This window comes from Puma concolor, chromosome A3 (genome assembly GCF_028749965.1).
Source record: "Puma concolor isolate L17-30 chromosome A3, mPumCon1.1.hap2, whole genome shotgun sequence".
Classification (NCBI taxonomy): Eukaryota; Metazoa; Chordata; class Mammalia; order Carnivora; family Felidae; genus Puma; species Puma concolor.
Window position 1 is genome coordinate 72118569 of NC_141669.1, and position 20338 is coordinate 72138906.

General features: G+C 36.3%; 1 protein-coding gene across 26 annotated transcripts in view; it reads left to right on the forward strand.

Moving 5' to 3' along the window:
- Positions 1 to 20338, forward strand: part of NRXN1 (neurexin 1) — a 1142850-nt gene that overhangs the window by 1080142 nt on the left and 42370 nt on the right. The window contains exon 1 of one of the 26 annotated variants that reach the window (XM_086701135.1): positions 8077 to 8250. The exons of 24 other annotated variants lie outside the window; for them this stretch is intronic. In XM_086701135.1, coding sequence (XP_086557261.1) covers positions 8218 to 8250 — 33 coding nt within the window. In that variant the 5' untranslated portion in view covers positions 8077 to 8217. Of the gene's footprint in view, positions 1 to 8076; positions 8251 to 20338 lie in introns of those variants that run through there. One more of the 26 variants, XM_086701136.1, reaches the window with a different exon arrangement.

Sequence of the window (20338 nt, forward strand, 5' to 3'; positions counted from 1 at the left end):
TATTTTAAAGAAAAGCACTTTTATATTTCCATGCCTTTGCTAAATAATTAACTCTACCATTTTCAAGACCCAAGTTGAATGCAGCATCTTCCAAAGGGACCTTTTCAAAATCTCTCCATCCCATCATTCTTAATCTCTCTCTACATTTTTCAGACTTCTGTCCCTCAAAATGAAAGCTGTTGTGCTTTAGGAGTTGAATTGGATAATTCAGTATGTCCAAGGAGGTGTCATAGTGGGCAGGGGTGGATCCACATAAGTCTGTTTCTCAAAGTAAGATCTAAAACAGCCTGCCTCAAAATCACTTGAAGCACATGATAAGCATGCAGTTTTTCACTCTCATCACTAGAAATTATAATTAAGTAGATCAGGGTGGGTCCAGAAAATTAGCATTTTTAACTAGCACTCTAATTTTTAGGCATCTCATATTTGGAAACCATTGCTACAAAATATTAAATCTACATGAAATAATTGCATCTGCCTACCAGAATGTTATTGTGTAACATTATATTTATATGAGTGACCAGTTGAGAATTTCTCTGTTCACTGATTTTCTAATAATGTTATGTTCAATCCAAGATGAGCTTTGTTTCCAGCTTAGGTTTCACAATTTTCTTAATGGAAAATATTCATTGTTTTTTTATTTTTTTTTTTCAATGTTTATTTATTTTTGGGACAGAGAGAGACAGAGCATGAACGGGGGAGGGGCAGAGAGAGAGGGAGACACAGAATCGGAAACAGGCTCCAGACTCTGAGCCATCAGCCCAGAGCCTGACGCGGGGCTCGAACTCACGGACCGCGAGATCGTGACCTGGCTGAAGTCGGACGCTTAACCGACTGCGCCACCCAGGCGCCCCTCATTCTTTTTTTAAAAATGTGTGTTTATTTATTTTGAGAGAGAGAGAGAGAATGAATCCCAAGCAACTCCTTACTGTCAGCATCAAGCCTGAGGAGGGGCTTGAACTTGCCAACTGTGAGATCATGACCTTAGCTAAAATCAAGAGTTGGATGCTCAACCAATTAAGCCACCCAGGCATCCTACTTGTTCACTCTTGATCAGTAAAAATGTGTGTTTTTTTTTTGTTTGTTTGTTTTTGGTTTTTTTGGTCCATGTGCTTCTGTGCATGCATAGGATTATGGAGTCATTTGTAAGCTTCTTGTAGATATCTCTTCTAAAATTCTTTTTTAATATTATTTATTTATGGGAGACCTCTGAGAAATAGAGTGCAAGCAGGGGAGGAACAGAGAGAGAGGAAAACACAGAATCTGAAGCAGGGTCCAGGCTCCGAGCTCCGAGCTCTCAGCACAGAGCCTGACATGGGGCTCAAAACCACTAAATGCAGGATCATGACCTGGCCGAAGTTGGATGCCTGACCCACTGAGCCACCCAGGTGCCCCATATAGATATCTCTTCTAAGTCATTCTTGGTGCTTAAGATATCATCGTATGGTCCATAATCAAGGAGTGGATGAGCAGGGATAAAGGAGACTTGCATTTGATAATATCTGGTAAGCTGTGTTCACTAAAAAGCAAAAGATTCTCACAGTCCATTAAAGTACCTCAACTATTTAAAAGGTTTTGTGTTCTTTTTTTCTCTAGTCCTTTTTTTTCTTCCTTCCTTCCTCCTTTCCTTTCCTTCCTTCCTTCTTTCCTTATACTTCCTGCCTCTTAACAGACTTGACCATGGACTGAGTATGGCTTTTTTTGCTTAATGCTTTTCATCAATCAGCCGCCAAAAATATTTGGTCACTGATGGCTGTTTGGTAAAAGGCATTGTCCTACTCACAGTATCCTGAAAGAATCAGTTCCTTTTTAACATTGTCCTTCAGCACTTGAGTTTGGATCAAAATGAACAATTAGTCATTCTTCTATGAAAAATTTTTAAAATGTATAGTATGTCAAAAATTTCAGAAAAATCTTTAAAACGAGGAGTTAGGGACTAGCAGTATAAATCCCAACGAGATAAATCTGAAAAGAGTATGCTTTAGCATTATTACCCTTTGACCTTAAACTGGCCAGCCTAGAAGCCAGCTGGGAGAAAAACAGTAAGAGAAAATTTCTGTACAGTGTGTGCTCGCTTCATCTTCATGAATCATTGTTGTGCATGAAATGGGCTGGGATTTCTTTCTGGGTGGATTTATTGTCTTAAACAATTGGGGAAACTTTGCTATGATTTTAGTGGATTCTGATCTCTTATAGAAAAGGTCTAGAGGTCTCTAGATAGGTCTCTAGAAGTCTAGAGAGCCATCCTAAGGAAACTCTCTCAATACAAATAAATTCTTAGGATATGTAAAAAGAGCCTGCTTGTATAGCTGCATGTTCATGGTTTCTAATTGCTGCAATGTGGTAGGGACCAAAACAGCCAAGTGCCTTAAATAATTCTGACTGTAAAAGGGTCATTCTATTCTCCAAAATGTTACTAATTGCATATTTCTTCTATGCACATTAATCTTTCTCACTCCAAAATATTTTCAACTAAAATATCTTTACATTGTAAAGTCCAACCTGGGAAACTGTCTCTTACTGGATGTCTCTAAAGTAGCTGTATTTTTTTATTGTCTGCTGTGGTGCTTCTCTCTGTTCCAATGTCTCACTTGTTGAATATTACTCATAATACTTTTTTTTTTTATTTTACGCCTTAAAAAAAAAAGCTTCCTATTTCCATTCATTGGAAATTCTGTTGACATGACTTTTCTGGAAGAAGAATTCTCAATTTGTACTCCAAAATGATCTTGAGGTTCTTATATTATGGAGGTGGGATGCTTATTTACAGTGCAGACTTTCAGGACCCATCTAAGTCCAAGACAGAATTACTCTCTGGGGAAGGGCCCAGAAACCTGGATATTTAGCATGTTTCCTTGTTGGTTCTTATGCAGAGTAAACATACCGAACAACTACTCTGTAGCACCAAGGTTACTTCTGATTTGGAAAGAACATTTGATAGGTAGTCAGTAGACTTTCAGTTGCTAGTTTCATGGGTCTAGATGTCATTTAATCCTTCTGAGTCTCAATTTCTTTTATTTTTAACATTAGTATAATAAATTTTAGAGTACAGTGTTATCAAAAAGATTACATGAGGCATTGGTTTTTTGTGTTTTTACTTTTTAAAAAGCAAACGTACCTAGAGAAATAACCAGTGTAGAAGAAAAAAACCCCACAAGAACAGAGTAGCAGAAAAAAATAAGATTTAGAATATATGAAATTTTACTTATTTTGACATTAATTCACTTCCTACCTTTGATGTGTACCTGCATATATTAAAGTTATAGTGAACGGAAGTTGAGTGGTGCTCTATGGCCTGAAACTAGGACTGCCATTTATAAGGAGAAAAAGCAAAAACAATAAAAATTTTAAACTAAAATAATCCACTATGATTTTCTACCATTTCTATCTGTTCCCTTTTCTTAAAAAATGTAAATGGTCCAGAAGTTTCCCCACATATATTCTCTCAAAACTAGCTTACTTCCTGACATATGTCTTTTAAAAGTCAGCCAGGCATCCTACTTCCCATTCATCATAACTGTGGTGCAAATACAGACAAGAGAATTTGATTAAAAAAAAAAAAAAAAGCCTTCAGCAGTCACGCATAAATCTTCTGAAGGAGGAGACTCAAAGTTTCTCCTTTTGTGTTTCATATCCTAGAAATGCTCATGGGAGGATCATACTCTTTCTTGGATAACCCAAGCTTTCAATGCCTTAATCTAGGATCATGGGGTGAGCTGGGAGGAGTCTTTGAAGCCATCCTTGTCTCTTATTTGACATCATTTTTCCTTTCCTCTAAGTCTTACTCTGGTTGATAATTAGGGTGATTTTTGGAAGCATCTTGAAACTTGCCAGTGTCATGTTCATTCACTGACTAGACTGGGAAGAATTCTACTGTCACTTAATTCAAGCCAAGTTATTTAACCTCTCTGCATTAAAATCCTTCATCTGTAAAATGAAGGAGTTTGTCTATGCAAACTATAAAGTTGTAAAAATCTAGCTAAAGACATTTATGACATGCAGTGTTCTCTTACACCACACAGTATGTGATGGTATCTGTAGATCTGTGGCTCTTTTTTACTTATCTCTTTCTTTTCTCCCTCCCTCGTCTGTCTGTCTGTCTGTCTCTGTCTCTGTCTCTGTCTCTGTCTCTCTCTCTCTCTCTCTCTCTCATCTGCTTTCTCACAATATTTTCTGGGCAAAAGGAGCATTAATTTGACCTAAAACTGCTCCAATGTCCTAGTCATCCAGGTGGCTTTGTGTCTCAGCTCTGCTGCCCTGACCCCGAATGCCACAGGCTTGGCCAAGTGTGGAAATCAGCATGACAGGAGTCACAGAGAAAGTGCCTGAAGCTGTCCTGAGAACTCTGTTCCCAGAAACCTTGTCTGTGGGTGGAAATGACCAGGTGGGGCCTGGAGACCAGGGCTGCAATGTTTCTAGGGGATGCAGTGTAGCTTGGCCTCGTCTGTGAACTGTGATGTGGGATGGTCTGAGGTAGCAATTTGTCCACTTGCTTGTTCACATGTACACCTTTGTGGACTATAAAGTAGCCGACAATGGTAAATAGCCTAAGAAGTATAACTTGAGGGTCAGGAAAACCCCTTCCCCTTCACATAGTCTCCAAATAGCCCTCTTGGGATCCCTGTAAATACTACCTTTTATGGCCGCACATGTAAAGATCCAAACATGAGGAGGAGTAAGGACCTCAAGTCTTTTGTATTGTTAAGTTCATTGGGATTAATTTCTCAGACCCTTTGTTTAAATTAAAAACAAAACTGTGAAAAGTGGAATATAAAACCCATCAACAGCATTTGAAAAAGATCCTAATGTTTTGCCAACACACTTGTTGCCAACAGGCTTCCGGGTCACCACCCTAGGAGTTTTTCTCCTACCTCCTTTTCCCAGTTCCTGTTTCTTCTTCCTCATGACTTCTCAACTATGGAGGGATCCAGGGCCTGGCCCTCAGTTCTCTCTTCTCCACCTAAACTTTCTTCCTCACCACTTTATAATATACACCTCACAGTAAAGAATACTTTTTGTTTTAAACCTCTTTGTAAATAAGGTAGAAAAGCCTAGTATTTAGAACACAGTTTCTCAGTCTCACTATTGACATTTAGAGACAGATAAATCTTTGTTGTAGGGGCTGTGCATTGGAGGGTGCTTATCAGCATCTTTGCCACCACCCACTCTAGATGCTTGTAGCACCGCCCCAGCTGTGACAACTAGAAATATTTCCAAACACGGTCAAATGTCTCCTTGTGGACCAAATTACCCCCCACCTTATAAGCTACTGTTTTAGTGTAACTTTGTGTAGAACACAAAAATCCTTTAATCAGATTATAAGCCTTTGACTGAATTTAGCCAATTCAATATTTTTTAATGTTTATATCTCTTAAAGTACTAGGAATCTGAACAACAGCCACAAAAGAGTGAACAGTGGAATCTATAAGCCAAGTTCTGTCTCTTGGATAAAAGAAGCTTGGGCCAAATAGGAAGCACAAGAAAATGGATTTTGTTTTGTCTTTAGCCCTACACCACTATTGGTAAAACAAACAAACAAACAAACAAACAAAAACAAACAAACTAAAAACAATGAAACAAAAAAACAACACATTGCCTCTAAAGCAGCAGTAAACAATATCCTACATTAAAATTCATGGTTAGCTCTGCCACTTCTTGCTAATTGCATCCTGCTGAGAAAACTAAGGCTTGGAGGGGTTAATTTGCCCAAGTTCTGCTAATTAGCCAAATCATTTACTTCTCATTCCTTCATGTTCTCTAAGAATCAGAGATAATTTAGGTGAATTGTCACTGCATATTGTAAAGCTCTTAGCGCCTGTAAGTTTGTATTGTTATAGGCATTAAGAGATGAAAGAACTGAAAGTTTAATATGGTTTGGGGAGGTCTTCAGCTTAGATTGCTAGAACCTGTCTCTGGCAGCTCCCTTCTTGCCCACACCTACCCTATTAACATGAAAAAAGCAAGCCACACTCCCTTCTCTCTCCTCTCCTTTCCCCTTAACACTTTTGCTCAAATATCTAGGAGCCACATTCTTCTAAGCCTAAATGAATGTAGATGCCATCATTTTAATTAATTAATTTTGAATTAGAAAAGTAATACATAAATTGGATAAAAAGCATATAAAACGGTACCTATGCCTCGGTCTCACCTTTGAACCCAGCTCTGCTCCTCAGATTTAACCACTATTAACGGATATTTTAGGTCTTTTTGGAAATTTCCTCTGCATATGCAACTATATTTCATGTGTGTAAATGTGTGTGTATGCGTGTATACAAACTTTAAACAATTTAAAAAATTGCACCTTTGATTTTTGTGTAAATAACACTACATCTTAGAGATCTCTTCGTATAAGTACATTTGAATTTGCCACATTATATTTTACAGCTGCAGAGTATCTCTACTGTAAGACTCTACCATAATCTATCTAATCAGTCTATTATTGATGACTAGATAGTTTCTACTTTTGGCTATTGCAATACTGCAATGAGTAGGTTTGATGATGCTTTATTACTGTAGTTTTCTTTTTGATGAGAAGTGTTCTGGGCCTTATTTTTTTTTTTCCTTTAAAAAAGTAAAGTTTGATTATTGAGGATTATGTTATTATTGAATGAGTAGGCTAAATAGAATGAGCACAAAACAATATGCATTTTAACAAATTTGAACAATGCTTTATTATTTCCTGATAGTCAATATTGAATAAGGGTGGATAGATATTTGCAGAAAACTTGGCAGGGTTCAGTGTTTCAAGAATGTGTTTAAAAAATAGCTCCCAAGACAAAATGAATTTTGGAATTTCAGCATTCTAAAGTTCAGTGACAATTTACTTATGATGGCACATCTATCAGTATTTATTCTCAGATTTTTTTTCGGTAGTGTTGGGTCACTCTAAAGGAATTAATCCTTGAAAACGTATGGATATAATTAAAACTGGGCAATGAGGAACAATAAAGAGAAGTGCCCTGGGTACTCTTTCTATTATTCCTGAAGATTCTTCATTGTTTCTTTTGAGTTTTTTTTTTTTCTTGTTCTTTTTAATCTCCATGATATTGCCATTTGAAAAATACTGTGGTCTCATCACTTATAACCTTACCTGTCAGACTGGATACAATCATCTCAGTTACCTTGAAGAACTGTGCAACATATCTGTTATTGCACAATGATCACTGGAAGCAGATGTATTGGGGTATATAGTTCCATATGGTATTCCAGATGTGTGGATCCTTTGCTTACCAAGAATTATTTTAAATTTCAAAGGAAAGACCAAAAAAATGAACCCATATTTCCATCACTGGATAACACATTTGTTCTTCTGGCTTTAGGAAATGAAATGTACATTTGGTGGTGGGTTTTTGTTGTTGTTGTTGTTGTTGGTTTTATTTTTAATGATTGATAAAATGGCATATTTATTGGGATTTAAATCGTCTTTAAAGAGGAACAGTTCTAATTGGCAGAAAAGCATAATAAGGTACTTCTGATTGTTGCATAATTGCCTTTACAAAATCATCCCATAAAAATACTCATTATAAACTTGGCATTCAAGAAAAAAGTCATTCATTAACTTGGGAATAAAATTATAATTACAATTATAAAGCTTTGCGGCGATCCTGTTAGGAGGGTTGCATGCTAATTGCACAGTTTAAGCTTTTAATTTAATATTAGGTGAAAACATGATAATCATCTGAAGGGAAGCACATAAGAGTTTAAGGGTTGGGATGTTAAAAAAAAGTTTCCCTTCTGTTTTGCGATCGCATTGGATTAGAAAGCAATATAGAGAAAATTCTCTGCGCATGAAAAAAAGGTCTTTATTTGGGTCGCATTTAGAGGGATGTCCGTTCTTCTATGCAGTCACAGCCAGGGAGTAAATTCAACAATAGCAGCGATGCTTACTTTTTGAGCAGGGCGCGGGCTGGGCTGTGTACCAACAGCCTCGTCAACTGCAGACGGAACTGCAGCATCCCTTCCTGCAGTAGGGCGTCAGCCATTGGTTCCTCGGTGACACGTGACTGATAGAGCCTTTTCTGTGTCTTTTCTCGCCCATCTGTGTGCAGGGCACTGATAGGCCAGGCTGATGCGCAGGCAATTTATCATCTTGATCTCCCACTGAGTCAGGGAGCTCTCCTGTCACCAGTATTGATTTCAGAGGATGGACTAAATTTCCTAGGATTTCCATTAAGAATTAAGAAAAAAGCTCTAAGCACGCAGGGTAGCCAGACAGACATGGATATGAGATGGCACTGTGAAAACTCGCAGGTAGCTTCTTCTCTCACAGCCGGTGCTCAGCACAGCTTAGAACTGCAGCATGCAGGGTTTAAGATACCAGAAGGCTAAGAACAATAATAATGAAAATAAGAATAAACTCTCTTGGATAAACTAATTTTAAGATTTATGTTACAATATTTATTTTTGGAGATTGCATGTCAAATTTATGCACGCTCTATATGAAATATAGAAACGATGCTTTAAATCTTTTAATGTCCTTAAACCCTGAGCATGATTGCTTCTAGTTTTGTTTGCTGCTTTTTGTGAGCTTCAGAGGTTTTTTAGCATGCTTGTGGCAAAAACAACCAAAAATTGTGTGTGTGTGTGCGTGTACATATATATATATATATATATATATATATATATATATATATGTATATGTATATATATATGTATGTATTAAGTTGGTTCAAGTAAAAGCATGAATAAAAGCTGCTTTCAATACTTGCCAGACTGCTTTATTATCGTTAATGACTTGGTGATATTTTTGCCTAAATATGCTTAGATTCTGACCATGCATGCTTTTTGCGGCAGAGTGGGTTTTCGTTGAGAATTTGTAAAGCTGGAATGTCTGAATTAAATATTTGTTTGGTACAACAGAAAATGTATTAGTGGTCAACGATTAAACCTGATTAACTAATGGAAATATTTCATGATGGTAAGATTTAAGTAACATTTATTTACACTAGTTACTTCTTTCTGAAAAAAAATGCATGTCTGGGATTAATGAAAGTGTTTATATTTTTGAAATATAAATATTGATTATTTCAAAGATAGTAAGATTTTAATTTTTAAAAATGCATCAAGGTAAAAAAATTTCAAAAGTATATATATATATTTTTTTTTTTTATTTTAGCCTATGAAATGATTCTAAACCTGCTGTTTGTGTATGCAAGAGATCATGTGCATGTTCATGTGTGTGTGACTTCTTTGGGGAATTGTTTGATACCCTCCTGGCTAGTCCTTATTCCTGTGAAGAGGGAAAAAGCCCTGGCATTCATATATTTCCTGGGCCCATGGGAATTAGAGCCAGCAGAAGCAAGAGTAGGGCCAGATGGGATTGGCATGCTTGGCAGTGAGTACAGACAATAGGTGGGGGCGGAGCAGATGGAGAACAGAAGGAATTGCATATCAGAAAAGGGGAGCCGGGAGGGGAAGAGCGGGCTTGATAGTGAAGGAAGCCTGCCCTCTCTTTTCAAGGGAACTCCTGACTGCATCTTCCTTTAATTATGAGATACAATGTCATGTCTGTTGTAACAAATATTTTTCATTAAATTAGGGAAGGAATCATCGAGTAGGGAAGGAATCTTATGAATAGAAGTTGCTTCACCAGATTATAAATGATGTGTTGTCTATTGGTTGTTGTTTGTAACCTTTTTCTCTTTGCCGTGTTCAGGAAAAGTAGGAGCAAAATTAAAATTAAACTATTGTATTATTTGGGATGGTGGTATCTAGATATAAATGTGGCAGTAACTACTAAACTTATATGAATCACCTTAGATGATTCAAGCATCTCTAGGGGTTGCTGACTTTTTCCCTAAGTAAGCTTTTGATTCTGAAAATATTAAGAGCCCATGCTGACTAATCTACTATTATTTTACTTCTAGCTTATAAATAGAGGTTCATTTCTAGAATAACTTTGAATGTTTTATTTAAGTATTTGTTGATTTATTTTTAGGAAGCTTGGGATCTTTATTACCAATGTTTAATTCAAATTCTGAAATGAAATTTATCTCTCAGAATTCTCCATCAAGCTTTCTGTCACCCAAATGCCCAGAGAACTATGCAGTCTTTGCCCAGGAAGGTCAAAGGGCTGGGGAAAAAAGTGAAAATCAATTTACTTCTGAATTCTATAATTTTAATAATTCTTACAAAATTTTAAGGTGAACTTGGACACAGTTTCCAGTCCTGAGTGCAAATGAACTTGACCAAAATCATGCTGCCAAAATATACCAATAAAACACAAATTTTAAAAGTTTTAAATATACATCTTTTGATCCATGGGTCACCCACAGCTCACTCAATCATTTGATTAGTGGACCTTGCATATGGAGAGAATTACCATTTTCCAAGTGAACTTTTGCCATGTTGCATATTTCTCTTGACTTACCCTTTGGACCTTGGCTTGAACCAAGGTCCTGGATAAGAGAATGAAAACTTTACCTTTGACATCTTGAGGTATTCAAGATAATTTACTCAGATCACTTATATTAATTTCCCCAGAGTCAAAGAATTGAGCCAGTTTCTTATACTTTATGCAATCCTTTTCCTCCTTGCCCTTCTCTTAGAAATTAATGAAAGAGTCCACTAAGCAACAAAATATTCCTCACTTGGCAAATTCTGTCCAATGTTTTTAGAAAGAAATAGAGCCTGCAGACAGAATCTTGGATAGGTATTTGTAATTTTGAGGGTTGACTGGTGTTCCCTAAGTAAGATGACCTAGTGTTAAAGAAGAAATGTTTTCACTGATTTGCCCAATCAAGTTTGCATAATAGGCTAAACACCATGTAATCCTTACAGGCAAAGTGGAATGAAACTAGAAGAGCCCTGAAGTGGTATTAAATGTCTGGTCAAAATAGTATTTGGGCTCAACTGCCAAGCAAATTTCTCACCAAGACATTAACCAGGGAAATGCTTACATATTTACATAGTAATTAGTGATGTAGCATTGCATATTAAGGATGTTTTGGGTAGTTATGATGAAATGTTACTGTCTGTGTGCCTTCCATATGCTCCTTTAATTTACGAAATGTGCTCATCCCACAGCATCTGGGTGCATTTATAAACTACAAGTGCAATCAATTAACTATATGATGGATGCAGTAGGCAGAATGCTAATTGATGGGAAAAGCCCTCTTGGCTTATACTTTGTAGTTTTCAAATGGGAGGGGGAAAAAAACATGTAGCCAAGGACTTTCAGCCATTGTCTATATTAAGTTTAAATGTTTTAAGAACTAAGCTTACTCTGCCCATTTGGAAATAGTTCATTTGAAACAAGACTTTTTCCCAGGCAAAATTAGTCACTTTTAATTCCAGTATATGAGCACTAGCAAAATTCATAGGTGAACCGTATTAGTGGATATTTAATTATCCTTAGACCAAGTGGTGCCTTTTATTATTTAGTCTTTTTCATTTCCCATTTTCCCTACTTCCAGTCTTTTATTTCTCTGCTGCTTTACCTGTCACTTGTGGATTCAAATGCTATTTGCTCCAGACCTCAATTTTACTACACAATAAGCTGTATATAAATTCAGCAGTGTAATGACACCAAATTTGGCTTTATACATTTTTGTGTGTATTTAGGCTTTCGATTTCTTTGACTTCTACTAAGATTACCATATTGACCTGCAAAGATTGGTTTTACTTTCTGCTATTGTATTTTCATTTACTTGACAATCGGTATTTGAATCTCCTGAAGACTCCCTTGCCTCATCACTCTGGCACAGAAAATGGAGCCAAACACAGTAATATCTAGTAGAAGAGCAATTTCCAGTATACAGAATAATTAGGAAAAGCCATAGACAAGTATAAACTGATGGATATCTCTAGTTTCCCTTAGCAAATGAAGACAGTAATATATGAGATATCTTCAATTGTTGTGTCATAAATGATGAGTGGTTATCACCATACATTCCCATTTGCTTCTCAATTTTTTTTCCGTTTTTTGAATTCACTTGATTAAGCATTAGTAACTATCTCAGAACTATTTTCCAAAATTAGTTATATGCTTTTCTTTTCATTGTTGTGGTATATGTCTGTGTGTGTGTGTGTGTGTGTGTGTATACACACACACACATACATATATATAATTATTTTTTTAATTCCAGTATAATTAACATGCAGTGTTATATTGGTTTCAGATACACAATATAATGATTCACCAATTCTAAACATTACTCAGTGCTCATCACGATAAGTGTACTCTTTTTTTAAAATTTATTTTGAGAGTTTGCAAGTGGGGGAGGGGCAGTGAGAGAATCCCAAGCAGACTCCACACTGTCAGTGCAGAGCCCTATGTGGGGCTCGATCTCATGAACCATGAGATCATAACCTGAGCTGAAATCAAGGGCTGGACGCTCAACCGACTGAGCCACCCAGGCACCTCTAAATAAGTGTACTCTTAATGCCCTTCACCTGTTCCACACATCCCTCCTCCCAACTTACCCTCTGGCAACCACCAGTTTGTTCTCTATATTTAACAGTCTGTTTTTGGTTTGTCTCTTTCCTGATTTGTTTTGTTTCTTAAATTCCACATTTCACATATGAGTACAATTATATGGTATTTGTCTTTCTTAGACTGACTTACTTCACTTAGCATTATACCCTCTAGATCTATCCATGTTGTTGAAAATGGCAAGGTTTCAATCTTTTTATAGCCAAGTAATATTCCATTGTATGTGTGTTGTGTATATATATATATATATATATATATATATATATATATATATGTGTGTGTGTGTGTGTGTATTATGAATATATACATATATGTTGTGGTATATATTTTTTGAAACTACATGTGAAATAACAATGTAATTATTTTTTTAATTTGAAAATTTTTTTTAAGGTTTATTCATTTTTCAGAGACAGAGAAACAGAGCGTGAGCGGGGGAGGGGCAGAGAGAGAGGGAGACACAGAATCCAAAACAGGCTCCAGGCTCTGAGCTGTCAGCACAGAGCCCGATGCAGGGCTCAAACTCACAGACTGTGAGATCATGACCTGAGCTGAAGTCGGATGTTTAACGGACTGCACCACCTAGGTGCCCCTGTAATTACTTTTTTTAAGTTAGTGGGTTTTTTGTTGTTGTTGTTTTTAGGGGTTTTTTTTTTGTTTGTTTTTTACTTGAGAGAGAAAGAGAGTGTGAGTTGGGGAGAGGGCAGAGGGAGAAAGAGAGAACCTTAACAGGTTCCATGCTCAGTGCATAGCCTGATCGAATGGGGCTCGACCCCATGACCCTGGGATCATGATCTGTTAGGATATCAAGAGTCAGACGCTCAACCGACTGAACCACCTAGGCACCCCTGTAATTATTTTTTGTGTTAACAGAGAGGCTCACATACTTTTCTTACTATTTTCCCACAACTATAATATAATGATGAGAGTGACTTGAATATTATGTTAGGGAACCAAAAGAAATCAGTCTCCTAAAGAAATTAGTCCTAAAGTCTCTATGTTCCCATCTTTGTTTCCACTGCTTTTTTAATTAAAACATAATGGGGTTTGTAGGATACCACAATCTTGATTCTCAGACTTTTGACCAAAAATATGATTACATAAATTCACAGCCTAGATTTACTGGTGACTTCATGGATAAAGTGGGGGTTTAATGCTATGGAAAAATGTCTTCACCTGTGTGATCTCTTCACATTTTTCCAACTGAAAACTCTGCTACAGTTTCAAAGACCATGCCTTCCCAGTCAATTGTCCAGTGAAGCAAATTTGCTTCTAATTAAAAAATATTACATATACAAAAATATAGATTATATATGTAAATACTATGTATATATAATAAAGTATGTACCATAGGTACAAAACTAAAACTATCTTTATGACTTCAAAATATGACTATGTTATTGTCAGATCAATATTGCATAGAGTTTTGATGTTTTTTAAAAGCACTTCATTTTGGAGTTACATAGGTATCAATTCTAAATTACTCGTGTGTGAACTGTCTACACAGTGGGTCACCTGCACGACTAGATCTGCTTTCTAGACCACTTACCCTCCCGTTGGCTTAAAAATCATTTTTTTCAAGTACATAGCATGACTTCTCTTAATTAGCACAGGTAGACTTGAGTGGATCATCTATTCATTAGGTTTATAGTAGAAGTACAATATTTTCAGAGTTGAGTGTAGTGTGTGTGTGTGAATATGTATGTCTGTATAAAACACTGGTAAATATTTCGCTGCTAATAGGTTTAAAGGATACATATAACTAACTAGAAATTTCAGGAAAAACAGCTACTCTTGGGTCTGCCAACAGTTTTCTTAGCCTTCAAGAAGTGTATTATCTCCTTCCAGAATATTGGCAATTATAATATATAAGCAATTATGTCAGTGTTTTTTGTACATTTGATAGTTAAAATATGTTAAGATATCTATTGATATATGTATATAGATATATATAGAGATCAATCGATATATAGATATATATAGGTATTAATTTATCTATACCAAAACTCTGCTAGATATGGTGGTTGACTCAAAGGAAATTCAGATATTTCTTGTCTTAAAAGTCCAGTTGAAGAGTCTACAGAAATGCATATAAAACTAAAGTACTGAAAGCTGACGTATTTTACCCTATAGTATCAATTAATGAAAATATATTTGCTGCACATCTGCCATATACTTGATGGTAGTTTGGAAATAGGAGAGGTCACTATGGGTTAAGTAGATACATAGAAGTTGTTCTGTTCTATGTCCCTTGTGTTTGTTTCAGCAGCCCTAGTTATGCAGTCACAAAATAGAAAGTAACACAAAATCAGGTCAAATCAGGTCAGCGACACATCCCATCACACCAGTACCAGCCTCTGAAGTGGTGTGTAATGCAACAAGGGTATTGGAAACAAGCAAGGTTCCAAGTAGCATGTCTCAAAATCAGTCAAGGTGGTTGTTTCCTGTTCTACATGTTCTCAGGGAAACATGGATTTATTAAAAGCCAGTTTTTATGCCTTGTGAGTAATAAAAGTAAATGCAAAACATGTATAACTTTTGGGACGCCTGGGGGTTCAGTCAGTTAAGTGTCTGACTTCTACTCAGGTCATGAGCTGTGGTTCATGAGTTTGAGCCCTGCATCTGGCTCTGTGCTGAGGTGAAAGCCTGGAGCCTGCTTCAGATTCTGTGTCTCTCCCTCTCTCTGCCCCTCCCCTGCTCACACTCTTTCTCTCTTCCTCAAAAAAAAAAATTTTTTTTAAATATGTATAACTTTTTTTTCTTTAAAACTCACCTGCATATTCTCTTTATTTATTAAAATTAGCCCTCATTGCTAAACATTTTCCTCAAAAAAAAAAAAAACAAATCAAGGGGCACCTGGGCGGCTTGGTCAGTTGAACATCTGACTCTTAATTTCAGCTCAGGTCATGATCTCATGGTCCATTAGTTCAAGCCCCACATCAGGTTCCAGGCTGACAGTGTGGAGTCTGCTTGGGATTCTCTCTCCCTCTTTTTCTGCCCATCCCCTGCTCACATCTTCTATTTTTAAGTAAATAATTTTTTTAATAAGAGAAAATATAAGAAATCAGTTTCCTTTTACTGATAGAATGATTTGGGTATAATTCAGTGTGTTTGTGAATTACCCCAGTAATCATTTTCAATCTGCTTGATTTTACTTCCTTTTCTCTATTTGATTGTTTTCTTTTTGAATGGTACCGACTGTAAAGAAAGTAGAATGTGGATGGTACAGGCAAGAAGCAAGGGCTTGGCCTTGAGTGAAACAGTTTTGAATAGTGATAATTATGTAAACAGTCTACTCACGTTGTTGAAATAGTTATCGATACTATTATTTCCTCGGTGAGTGGTTTTAAATACAGTGAATAATTATGGAGAACTTCATGAACCATTGATTAGTACTGACTGAAATGATAGCTAGTTGTAAAATATCAAATTGAATAGTTCTTGATTACTCTTTAAAATTTCAAGCTGGAGATTGTAAGCTTAGGTCAGTGATGAAGGCATCCATGCAAAAAGGGTTTCCTAGATTCCTGACTTTATGGTTTCCCACATAGCCAGTAAGATTTCAATTGCAATAGACGATATCATTTTAAACAGAAGGCTATGATTCAATAATAAAATAAATACTGACTTTAGCTTCCCTCTCTCTCTCTCTCTCTTGATCTCTATCTCTTTCTCTGTCTATCAATTCTCTAAATGATGCATGAACTCTTTGTAGTGCTTTAGGAAGAAAGACAAGGTTCTAAAATGATAAGATCTAGTAGAAAAGTATATGGTTGGGTGGCACCTGAGTGGCTCAGTCAGTTAAACGTCTGACTTTGGCTCAGGTCATGATGTCACTCATTTGTGAGTTTGAGCCCCACGTCGGGCTCTGTGCTGGCAGCTCGGAGCCTGGAGCCTGCTTCAGATTCTGTGTCCTCCCGTCTCTCTGTCCCTCCCCTTCTCTCTCTGTCTCTGTCTCTCTCTCTCTCTCTCTCAAAAATAAATAAACAAACATAAAAATTAAAAAAAAAAAAAAAGAAAAGTATATGCTTGGTTTATTTGAAAGTCTGCAATGGAAGGACATTTCCAAAGACATGCCATGCAAGTGAGCATAATACATGTTTTGTGTCTGTAAATATTGCAAATGGGAGGTTGGCTTTACAGGTTACTTTGATATGGTTGTAGTGGTTATATATATATTTTTCCTTTATGAATGTATCTGCATCTTTTTTTTCAATGTTTATTTATTTATTTTTGAGAGAGGAGAACACAAGCCTGGGAGAGGCAGAGGGAGAGGGAGACACAGAATCTGAAGCAGGCTCCAGGCTCTGAGCTGTCAGCACAGAGCTGGATGCAGGGCTCGAACTCATGAACCATGAGATCATGACCTGAGTTGAAGTAGGACATTTAACCAACTGAGCTACCAAGTCACCCCTGTATTTGTACCTTTTTAATGAAAATTATTATATAAATGTCAGTTATGTCAACTTATATGTAATATATAAGATTTGATCTGATCAGTGTGCATCCTTTATATTTTAGTTTTAAAATAAATGCTATAATTTAAATACATAGAAATGCTGCAAACAGAGAAAGTCCACTCTTCATTCAGCTTCCCCTAATATTAATGTTTTATTGAAGCATTGTCCATTTGTCAGTGCTAAAAAAATTAACATTCAGTGTGCTCTTTGAGAAGTGATTTTTTTTTTGTTTTGTTTTTAGGCTTTGTGCCACTGAGTATTGTGAAACTACATTTGGAAAATTCCAACATCACTTGTTTTTTGCTTTGTTTTGTTTCGTTTTCCCATCAATATCTAAGAGAATCCTCCTTAATGGACTACACAAAATTTCTGCTTTGAAAGATTCAATCAAACATTTTAGGAGAAGAAACAGTTAATAGAAAAGCAGTCCTTTTTGTTTATACCTATTTTTTCTTTGCACCTTTATACATGTTGGTTTCATTTTGAAATTGGTCTGGGATTCTCTTTTTGTTTCCTTGTGAAATTTACACCATTATCAGCCTGGATTGCTCGTCTAAACTTTAGATCTACCCTTACAAACAATCCCAATTCACCTCAAATTCAACATGGTTCCATTGTGAATGGGTTATTTTGGGACTTTATCTAATCTTAAAACATTTTCTTCTAATTGATTTATGTAAAGAGATTGTACTGAAGAAATGTTTACTGCTACTGGTGTGATGAAGACCAACTTCTTAATCTGCTGGTACTTGACTTCTCCATTCATAAAGTGAGGGCTTCACAACTCTAATACTTTTTTTATGATTTTAGAGTGTGAATAAATGTGAATTCCCTTTAAGTTTTTAAAGAAAAATGGCCTTAACACATAGACTCCTTTTCATTTTGTTGAATCATCTCCTTGAATTTTGAGATAAATTTACATCTCTAATTTTATTATGAGAATTTTCATTTTGAAACTAGTGTGAGAATAATTCCAGTTTTGGCTAGCGTTAATTTGAGGGAAAGCTCCTTTTCCATTTCCATAATGAAGAATGCAGAGGCTCGTTAGCATTCTGTGGGCAAGGCTGGTAAATTTCAGAAAATTGGTGATTTGGAAATCTAGAAACTCACCATAGGAAATGCTACAGAAGAAACATCGTTTCATGTCAACATCATCTTGACAAACAAGGAAAAATTTTGCAGTGTGTATATCACAAAAGCAGGCAGAATTCTGTGAAAACAAAGGAAAGGGCACCATACTGCCTGTTCTTGTGTTCCAAAACCTCTACCTTCACTAAGAGACCTTGGAATTATTTCAAATATATTTTTTATACAGTGGATGCCAGAAGAGCTAAATTATTCATTGTAAGTGAAAATATTTATTACCATGTGTCTAGAAGCTCTGATTCCCTTTCTGGTGTTCCTAATAAGAATCCTGTGGTGTAAAATCATGGGCTGAATCTACTAAATAATTAGCCACATGAATACTGTACCTACCGTGTATATTTTTAGGTTTCATATCAGTAAATATTTGATAAAGTGGTGCAGTCTGGACTAAAAGTCCTTCATCCCCAAATCAGTTTTACATTCTTCTCTATGAAGTAAGGTGCCCTGTGGCTTCTAATGGAAGTGGAAAGGAAAGTGGAGACATAAACAATTAACAGCACCATCTGAGAAAATTCTCATCAGTGATAAAGATTTATGAAAAAATAAAGTTGGTAAATGAAAAATAAGATCCTCAGAGGACAAGACTTTTTAAGCATTTCTTTATAAACTTAAAAAAGAAAGTGGATCTATATTGAGAACAAAAGGTTAGATGTATAGGACAAATTATTTTTATGGATGTTCACAACTTATATATAAAGCCTAATATAGCTTGCAAAATGTCTATAGTAATTTGAAATAATTAGCAGGGAAATATTCTTAGACACAGGCAAATGAAATTAGAATTTTGACATTTATAATTTCAACACTTACTGAATATATGGAAGGTGCAGTGATTGCATTTTTCATTTTTTTCTATTTGTTACCAGCATCTAAACATAGACAGGATTTGGTGGATGTTCTGGGAAACCAGCATTTTGGAGCACCAATTGATATGTACAGTAGAGGTTTAACTTTTAGTTAAATCTTATGATAAATTTGATTTCCAGAACACTATTAGCTTGAAACATTTCAGCTTTAAAACATACTCTGGGCGCTGCAAAGCTTAAGCACTATGGCACCAGGGGAAGCGAAGAAAGGCAATTTATTATGAGGTGTGGGAACCCACACTTTTCAGGCAACTCATTTCATTATGGCTACGTGAAGTATAGGCCTGGATTCGGTTATGGCAGTTCTAGAACATGGGACCGATTTCCCCCCCTTAGTGTCTTTCTTGGCTAATCACCTATGATATATTTCATTCTTTTATTAGGAGTAAGTCCTCTTACCACTTTAATTTTACTGTATCCAGGGGCACCTAGGTGGCTCAGACAGTTAAGCATCCAACTTCAGCTCAGGTGGTGATCTCATAGTTCCTTAGCTCGAGCCCGGAATCTGGCTTTGTGCCGACAGCTCAGGGCCTGAATCTTGCTTTGGATTCTGTGTCTCCCTCTCTCTCTGCCCTTTCCCTGATCGTGCTCTGTCTCTGTCTCTCTCTCAAAAAATAAATAAACATTAAAAATCAATAAATACATTTGTTGTATGCAGTGGAATTAACTTTTGGAAAAGCACGCATAGGTTTGGAGAGGATTTCACCAGATAACTCACCATTCTTTGCCTATTTTAGTCAACGTCACTGAGAAACTGCCTCTGTTCATTGTATCTTGTATTGTTCAGTGGAAAGTATTCAGGGACAGAAAAATTTTCTACTAGCCAATTTTCCAGTCTGTATCTTAGGTTTGGTGTTTAAGAGGAGTGAGGTCTTTGCTGCCACAGACAGCTAAAATCTAAAGACTCCACTTAATCAGCTAGTCCTGGAGCAAGGCTAGTTTGATAAATTGTCTTACTTTTACGTGTACATTTTTGAATGTTTTTTTCATCTTAAAACCCTTTCTTTAATTTTGAAACCAAGACCTATCTCACATCTCACTCAGTGAGACAGAAATCCTACTTTCTTAAGTCTGAAAGACCTGTCATTGATCTTACGTGTAAAATGAACTGAGACACCCTGCCACTTTCCAAACATGGGTGGAGGAAACTTTTTCTCTCCTTTTTTCCTTCTTCTGCTTTATTTTCTTTATAATTTCCTATTTTCTTTGTCTCTCTTCTTTTAATTTACCTCTAACAGAAGGATGCTGCTGACATCTATTGTTTTCTTCTGCCCCATTTGTGTCACTTAAGACTCAAATTTTGAAACCAATAGATGGGTATGAAATTGCTAGGTCACTAGCCATTATTTTTAAACCTTATGGAAGTTAGGAGAATCAACTGGATTCTGTGACATTGAAAGGAAATATATTGAGCACAACCTAATTCTTAGATGGAT